The 8,863-nt window shown below is 41.5% G+C and overlaps 1 protein-coding gene and 1 long non-coding RNA gene across 2 annotated transcripts in view; one reads left to right on the top strand and one right to left on the bottom strand.

Moving 5' to 3' along the window:
- The first annotated feature begins 291 nt into the window (after positions 1-291).
- nfatc2b (nuclear factor of activated T cells 2b) overlaps positions 292-8,863 on the top strand; it is an 18,638-nt gene continuing 10,066 nt past the window's right edge. Inside the window, exons 1-6 of the mRNA XM_084738093.1 lie at positions 292-612; positions 2,945-3,920; positions 4,816-4,987; positions 6,735-6,937; positions 8,030-8,202; positions 8,590-8,730. Coding sequence (XP_084594219.1) covers positions 492-612; positions 2,945-3,920; positions 4,816-4,987; positions 6,735-6,937; positions 8,030-8,202; positions 8,590-8,730 — 1,786 coding nt within the window. The 5' untranslated portion in view covers positions 292-491. The remainder of the gene's footprint in view (positions 613-2,944; positions 3,921-4,815; positions 4,988-6,734; positions 6,938-8,029; positions 8,203-8,589; positions 8,731-8,863) is intronic.
- The window catches only part of LOC146332014 (uncharacterized), a 21,721-nt gene continuing 21,437 nt past the window's right edge, over positions 8,580-8,863 (bottom strand). Inside the window, exon 3 of the long non-coding RNA XR_014771963.1 lies at positions 8,580-8,713. This is a non-coding gene — a long non-coding RNA (uncharacterized LOC146332014). The remainder of the gene's footprint in view (positions 8,714-8,863) is intronic.

Raw genomic sequence — 8,863 nt, 5'->3', positions numbered from 1 at the left:
AGCTTGAAACAAACAAACCAATAAACAAACAAAACAATCTAAGCCTATACAACTATAAACATGACCTGTACCAAATTATACAACAATTATAACACCAGAGAACCGGCTGCTGTATATTGCCCCGCTTTATGTTTCATAACAGGCCTATACTTTGCCTGTACTTGCTCACACAGGAGGAAATGAGGGCTGTTTGGAGGTGCGCACACACACACACACACACACACACACACACACACACACACACACACACACACACACACACACAGTGCAGAGTGAGACAGGTCTGTCAGCTTGTCATCATCAGCGGTGACAGGAAGCGTCTGTCGCTGCTCGTTGTTTCATGTCGCGCTGTTGGAGGTTTTATTTGAGCAGCTGTCGAGTCTTTAGTAGTAAGAAAGGTCGCTGTTTTCTTTTTTTAAATTTATCTCATGCGCACAGCCGAACTTAGTTTTAAAGTTGTACTCGTCTAAAGAGAATTTAAATCTTCAGAGATGACTTCTGGAGGCTTGGGGCTCACGGAGGGCCTGGGTCAGGACATCAGTCAGGAGGAGCTGGACTTCTCCGACCTGTTTCTCTATAATGGAGAAGATTTCCCCGTCGGCTGTGATAAAGGTTTGGTTTTTTGTGGTTCTTCTGGTTCTGCAGAGACTCGGCACGCCCTTACCAACTGCGTTATGCGTTTTCTTATGTGTTTTTTAGCGCACACACGTGGTGGCTTTGTGTTGAGTTTGTGTTTAACAGTATTAAAGTTGCTTTCACTTGGATCTCCACCGGTGAGCACTCAGCTGTCAGCTACTGATGTCAGCCTGCTCTGTAATCCTCCTCTAGAGGGGAAAATCAACTAGACTTCCAGTGAAGTAGAGGTTTTTAAAAAGTGACAATTCAAAGTCTCCTCTTCAAAATGTGCTTTTTATTCTTGTTTGGTCTTCACTGTGTTAACTGATGTACAATATGTGCAGAGTTTCCTCTGCTGAAGGAGGAAAGTTTCTGAATTTTACACGTGGATGAACAAGATGGTTTATTATATCAGAATCGGGTTTACTTCCAAGTAAGGATTTCAGATATAAGTAAACTGTCTGGTATTTTGGAGCATAACAGACAAGAATAATAAAAAATACATTTTATATGCAAAAGCTATGTCAAATAATACGTCCAATATGTTTTTAAAATAAATAGAGCTGTATAATAATTTTTAAATTGAAAATATTGATCAAGAAATGTGTGAGTGTTCATAGTATGAAGCACAAAGAACATGTGCAAGGTGTAGAGATAATTTTTTAAAGGTGTATTAAAGTAATACACTGAGACAGATGTGTACAAGGGTGTAGAATTGGGAAGGGATGGTATGGACAAAAAAATAAATATAACCACTGTTGTCTGTCATTGTTAGTGAGATTCACTATCGTGACAAGGTACATGTGCCACTTGTAGATGCAAAAGAAAGTGTTTTTAAGTGCAGTGAATTATGTCTCATTGATTCGGTCCATGCCTGTAGCTTTGTGTCTCTTTATACAGCTAATATGTTTCATATATGAATTGAGTGACAATCGACAAATCAAAGCAACTTATTCAGACCATCAGGGGGAAAAAGAGAAAGACGCACAAAGTTTTTATTTTGTACTTAATTCCAATTCTGTAATCTTAGTCAGCGCTCTTCTGGCAGCAGCACAACATCTCTCCGCCTCCCCTGGCACCGGAGACTAACAGCTTTCACTATACTTACGGGGACAGTCTGTCACTCTGAATAACGTGTAGTGTCCATGGGGCCGGATGAGAGTCTGTGGGGGTCCTCAGCTGAAGGCGGGAAGAAACTGTTCTTGTGGTTTGAGGTTTTGGTGTCGATGGACCACATCCTCTTGGTTGTTGAGGAGTTTCACAACACATTATAACTGTTTTGGAGACAATCAGTGGTCCGGTATGTGACTTTCACAAGTGTGATGTGGAAACTTGGAGCCTCCAGTGTTCAATTAAACCGTTAGAGTTTAGTTAGAAATTAAAATTGATAATGTTTGGATGTTTATAGATTCAATTTTTTTTAACAGACAGTGGTATAAGTTTATGGAGCTTCCAAGTCTGAAAAGTGAAGCCACTGTGCAAGTGGCATAAACCTGCATTCGGTCTAACGGTCAGCAGGGGGCAACACCGTTGGTTGCAAAAAGAAGTAAGATTGTATTTAGCTTTATGGCAAAATTACCCAACTCCTCACTTGATTTATTAAACTGTTTTCTAACGAGTTTATGGTCTCAATCAATAGTTTTAAGTCGTCTTTTAAGTCGTCCTCTATACAGGTCATTTTCAGTGAGTCTATTCAGCACAGGGGTCAGCAACCTCCAGCTGCATGTAGCTCTTTTGCCCAGTGGCTAAATTCGGGATTTAACAAAAACATTATATGGAAATGAATAATTTTTGTTTTCATTTATTACTGTTTAAGGCCTGAAGTGTCTCTCCACTTTAAACTCCAGATTAAACTGTCAAACTAGACCAATATCTTTATCTAGTGCACAACAAGGCAGACCAGCATTATTTCCCACTGAATGGGCAAGCCAAAACCAAGCATCATTCACTAGCTTCACACTCTTGTTGATACTGTGAATGCTCTGGTTGCAAAAAAATGACCCCTGCAAAGCCAAACTTGAATAGGTTACTCGGTAGTTCACGAACCAATGGGTGACGGGTTGGTTTATGTCTAACAAATTGTCGTGTGATGATGTCCACAGTGAAACACTGCAATGAACAATACAGAGGGCTTTTAAATCGAGATGTTACAATGGTAGAGGGCTCAGTGGTCAGTGACTGTCAGCCATCAGATAGACCATGGTATCATCCATTGGCCCAACCCTCACGGTTGGTTCACACTTATCAAATGTAGTAGTCATAGTCAACTAGTTAGATGTTTTGGACTTGTGCACACAAATTAATTAATCCTTACTTTGGTTATTGACAGATGACTCAGGTGCCCTTCTTCAGAACGGCAGCCAGCCTCCTCTGCTGGTGGTCGACCATCACACTGCCTACATCTCCACCTCCAACCAGTCAGCCTCCACTCAGGATCTCCCCTCTCACAGCCCCAGCACAGAACACCTGTCAGGGGCAGTGCTTGACTCCCTGGGGCTAGCATCAAGACCTGGGACCATTCCTGCTCCCAGCCCCAGGATTGAGATCACTCCGTCTGTCGACTCTCTCAGCTCTCAGACCCTGGAGCCGAGCCCTGGTTCTAAAGCTCTTGGGAACTACAGGGAGTGTGTGAGCCCTGCCAGCAGTAACTCCTCCACCGGGTGGCCTGCAGAGGCATACTCCCCTGTGCATTCACCGTGCGTCTCTCCTTCCAGGGAAGGCTGTGGAGTGGGTTTGTCTGCCTTGGACCTCTGCCCGGTCCTCCAGGGCATCCACACGTCTTCTGCCCACTCTTCTCCAGGAGCCTCGCCTCGCAACAGCGTCACAGACGAGACCTATCTCGTGCCTCAGCATCAACGCGCCGCCTCATCAATCCCCCACCAGCGCTCCCGCTCTGCCTCGCCACACGGAAAGCGCTCCTATGACCAGGCCTGTCAAGGAGGCACTCCTGTCAAGCAGCGCTCTCGGAGTCCCAGCCCCATCCCCTCACCCCAGGAACAGCAGGCGTCGTACTACCTCCACCAGTACCAGGCTCAAGCTGAGTTCCAACCTCAAGTCCAGACTTCCTCCTCAGGCCTGGAGGAGGTGCTGAGCAGCCTCACCTCCGGCCTGCCCAGAGTCCCGTCTGCTGTGGTGCGAGATGCACAAAGACAGGACTGCGTGTATGCAGAGGGGTATGACTGGGCCATCGAGCAGGAGAGGATGGGCAGGGCAACTTTGGGAGCTGAAGTCAAGCCTGAAACCATCTATATGCTCCCAGCTATGTGGGCTCCTCCTCCTCATCCAGTCCACCAAGGAGCATTCAGGTGGGTTGTCTGCACTTTATTTTAGAGAGGCAAAGTCAGTCCTAACTTCGGAAAAAATATGAACGGTATTTAATGGCAAGAGACAAATAATTTTTTGTTCCTGTTTGAATTGTGTCATGAACTACTCTTGTTTGTCAGTTTGAAAGATAATTTTACAAGTCAAGATACGTAATTAGAATGACTACACAGCCAGAAATCACTCAAGTGACGTCATGACTTTTTCTCTCCAAAAGCACAATGTGTGTGTGTTCATACTAGGATGCAGTCACATGAGCGTTAGGTTTTGTTTGTCCTTTTGCTTCCTTGCTCATAAAAGGACCAGTGTCACAAATTGGTTTAAAAGATTTAATAACAAAAGTCAACGAACAGAAACTTACCGAACAGTTCCAGAAAGGCAAACAATTCCCAAAAAAAGCAATAATCCAAAAAGGGGAAAGAACACAAAGGAAAAACCCACTGGGAAACAAGAACAATCTTGACAAACAGATGAGACAAACTGGAAGCTGAAGAGGGAACAGACACAAGGCTAAATACACTTGATCAGGGGCAAGTGGAACTCAGTCAGAACTCAAAAGGGCGGGAAAACAGGCAAAGACCGGAAGTGACAGAGAAGGAAGACAACTACAAATAAAACAGGAAATGGTAACACGAAAACCCAAACCATGACCACCAGCCAGGAGTTACTTGAGTTGTAAAATTTGTATTTAAATTAACAAACATCATATTTATAATTTGTGACACAATAAAAAAAAATATTAATTTGACAACCGTTCATATTTTCAAGCGAGGTCTCTCGACTTCTCTTTCTAATAAGCTCAAATGTAAGCACAAATGAGGGGCACGATTTAATTGAATTTGTTCCCCTGAATTGTTTTGCTCTCTGTCTTTTCTCCAGCGGTCTCTCTGTGGCTCCACTTCCGTCTTTAGAGTGGCCGTTGTCCAGCCAGTCCGGTCAGTACGAGCTTGTTATCCAGCAGCAGCCCAGATCTCACCACAGAGCTCACTATGAGACCGAGGGCAGCAGAGGAGCTGTTAAGACATCTAACGGAGGGCATCCGGAAGTTCAGGTGCTTTTTTTTTTTTGGTTTGTTTCATGCCTTGAGGGTGTGGGGTGTGAAAAGAAGGAAAAGCAAGTAAGAAAGATACTTCACTTCCACTGCCAGTCTTGTAAAAGAGAAATGTAGTAGTAGCAGTTGTAGTTGCCAATATAGGATGGTATTTCCTGGATTATGCTGAGTTTATGTAAAGCCAACAGCCATGCAAATGAATGAAATGAAAGAACCTCACTTTACTACTCCCACAAGGACAAATGAGTAGGACATGCACTGTTTCAGAGTGCTAAAAAATACACATCTTAGCTGTTTGGTAACCATAGTAACTGAGATTAGGACATGATGGAGCGAAGAAATAACCATTACAGATGAACAGTTCCTAAGTCAATGTTTTATCTTAATTTTAGATAGAAAAAGCGTATTACGCAAGCATCCTAACCTCCGAAAATCTTAAATAAACTAATAAACTTTAGGATACTCATTAAGCTATCCTGACATTCACCTTTCCATCTGTATAAGTAGCTCACCTGCTAACTACCTAAGATAGCTAATAGTAATGTTAGCTAACAGTATCTAATGTAGAGGCAAGAAGCTAAAAGTGGCGTTGGCTAACTTGTTTAATCTATATGGCTGCTCTTTTATTGTTTTGACACAAAGGATGCAGGATAAAGCAGAGACTGTATCTACAATCTTAGCCCGCTCTCTTTTTTTTATCTTCTGAGTTGGTGTAAATTTCCCAAAAAGAACATCTTTGGATTTTTCTACAGATGTTACTCCAGCTTATCTGTCTTGAAGTTAAGTTCCTGTTGTTGTTTTTGCTCAATTATTGGTACAGTTCAGTGTACAGTATGTTTCAGTATGTGTTAATTATTAAAACAACAATTACAAATGTGCTTAGCTCAATGAGATGAGAAAAATTAAGTTGGTTGCTAGGTAGCGGACATAAAAATTGATAAGCGATGTTTGATTGATATTTTTTTTTTTATTAAAATTTCTTAACCATAAATAAGAAAGGATCAGCATTGGGGAAAGTTACTCTTAGAAGTAACTTGTTAGAGTACTTTTGCATTACCCAAAATGAAAACCATTTTGCGTTGACAGATTTGACCATGGGTAATTTTTGTATATATCCATATCAAGACCCGACTTGAGATACTCCGACTGTAGGCTGTGAAAAAAAGTCACCCTTGGAGTCTTTGCCGTGACAGGTGGTACTTCTTAGAGTGATGAAATTCGGTAAAATTGTACCAGTAACAGACTGGCTATTTGTATTTGTATGAGTAACCAAATAATGTAGTACTTGAATTGCAAAACCAACATATTATGTTGCTTGTTACCAAAACAATATTTCAAATACTCTAATGTGTTACTCTCACCACTGGATAGGATGAAGTAGGACTCTAAAGCAAGTTAGGATTTGCTTCTGTAATAACAAATAGGGGGGAAAAAAAGTATATGTTACTGTTATACACCCCAGGTAAAATAATACATCATACGAGTATTCGTGTATGATCTGTTTTTTTGCTGCTCTGCTCTGAATGAGGTCTTACTGTTGGTTTTTCAGGCACTGTTGCACAAACGGACTATGCAAAGCAGTGTTCTTGCTATGCTATGCTTGTGACCTGTAAAATCACTCCCCCACAGGGAAAAGAGATTTGACGTGAGGTGTAAATTTGTTCTCTGCAGCCATGGACATTAATGGTTCCATTGTTCCTTTAATTTAGTGTGACTCATGCATTTAATGGCCTTTGTTTCTCATTAGCTCCGTGGGTACCAAGGCACAGCTCCACTGGGGCTGCAGGTCTTCATAGGAACGGCCGACGAGAGGCTCCTGAAACCCCACGCTTTCTACCAGGTCCACCGCATCACGGGGAAAACTGTCACCACGCCCAGCATGGAGAGGATGATGAACGGGACCAAAGTGTTGGAGATCCCTCTGGAGCCGAAGAACCACATGAGAGTGGTGTGAGTAGACTGTGGGATCCATGTCCATCAAAAAGAGTTTCACATTAATCACAAATGCTCTGAATAAATGGCCTTGTGCTTATTAAGGCATTTAAGAATATTTTCACGTCTTTACTTTACCAACAGACAGCCTTTTCTGACAGGAAACCATCATTATGTAAGCAAAATATCACTGTCTCCAAACCAACCAAACCTAATAGGCGAAATCAGTAATGTTTTACCTCAGATAACACAGGAAATATTGGTCTACCGCTGCCTGGATTGGTTAGGTTGTTTGTTATTTGTGATTCTGGTGCATCTGAACTATCGTGACCAGCAAGGTCACACAATGACACAGACAAACTAACTGATTGAGGCAGTGATATACCAGCAACGCCTGTGTTCTGAGAGGTAAAATTACTCATTTCGCCTGTGGAGTTTGGTTTGCAGAGAGCGAAATTTCGCTTTTGTAACTGCAGTTTCATGTCAGAAAAGGCTGTTTGATTGGCTGGCAAGGTAAAGTGGTGATAATATACTGGCCATGGATAGGTTCCTCTTACAACAATGTTAAATAATGTGAACTATCCCTTTAAGCAGACTTTATCGCCCTAAGATACACCTACAGAGATACACTAACCTGAGTTTCCACTAGTGTTTTATTTGGATTTTCTACTGATAAAGTTTGAGTTTTTCTTTCTTTTTTTCCGTCCTTACGTTTGTTGGCTATTGCTGCTCATGCTGGCTACAAGATTTTTGTCATTTTTGCTCCTAACAACATGCTGTTGTCGCAGATGGAAACATAAAATGCATCATTTCCTGTGTGCCAGAGAGTTTTTCCAAGAAAGACCTACCCGATACTGGGTGTTTACAGCAGCCTTGATGAACTTAACATAGAATGAATCACAAAATAGAAAACAGTAGCAAATAAAGTAATTTTTGATCATAATGTCGAGGTTATGACTAATTGAAATTGAAACAGACACAGATCAGCTTACTTCACTGTGATTGTTGTGTGAACTGAAACAGTAGACTTGGACGAAAAACTTTCCAACAGATAACTTTGACCTAATTTCAGAACTTTTTATGTTATCTGGTGTTTGTCATTTTTCACAGGATTGACTGTGTAGGAATTCTGAAGCTGAGAAATGCCGACATCGAACTGAGGAACGGCGAGACGGACATCGGACGAAAAAACACACGTGTGCGTTTGGTGTTTCGTGTCCACATTCCTCAACCTGGAGGCCAGCTCGTGTCCCTTCAAGCTGCCTCTGAACCCATCGAATGCTGTAAGGAGTGTTTAATTCCTCATAAACTGAATTTTGCTTCCCTTCATAGTTAATTTTATTACTAAATGTGTATGTATGTGTCTTAAAAGTCTTAAAAGTGTACAGATATCTTCTTTTTATAGATGAAAATTCTAATTCCGAAGCATTAAAACCTTTGACTCATTCAGTACACTCAGGTGTTTTGCTGCTATTGCTGCACCTGTGGTGATTAATTTTAGCAAACATCCTACTTTCAAAATTATCACATAATTTTCACTCTCGCTATAGTAGTCGATATTGCAATTCTAGATTTTAATCATCAAAAATTTTAAGTTAAAGAACATCCACTTTTTTTTTTTTTCACCTCTATGTGGTCTTTCATATAGTCGTGTCTTCCTGTTTCCTCAGCCCAGCGCTCGGCTCAGGAGCTTCCTGTAGTTGTGAGGCAGGACCTGGAACGCTGCTCAGTACTTGGCGGTCAACAAATGGTCCTGACTGGACAGAACTTCACATCCGACTCCAAAGTGATATTCTCAGAGAAGACACAAGGTGAGGAAGGGACATTTTAATTGTTATTTTAACTCTCTCAATATATCTAATTAGATGATTTAATAAACTGTGCTGTACTAAAGTTGAGCCCCACAGCATATAGTGACATTGAACTTAAATAGTTTAAATAGGT

The sequence above is a fragment of the Lutjanus erythropterus genome, chromosome 2, assembly GCF_056507025.1.
Source record: "Lutjanus erythropterus isolate fLutEry1 chromosome 2, fLutEry1.hap2, whole genome shotgun sequence".
Classification (NCBI taxonomy): domain Eukaryota; kingdom Metazoa; phylum Chordata; class Actinopteri; order Lutjaniformes; family Lutjanidae; genus Lutjanus; species Lutjanus erythropterus.
The sequence above is the reverse complement of the archived record's forward strand: the minus strand, read 5'-3'. Positions and strand labels throughout refer to the sequence as shown.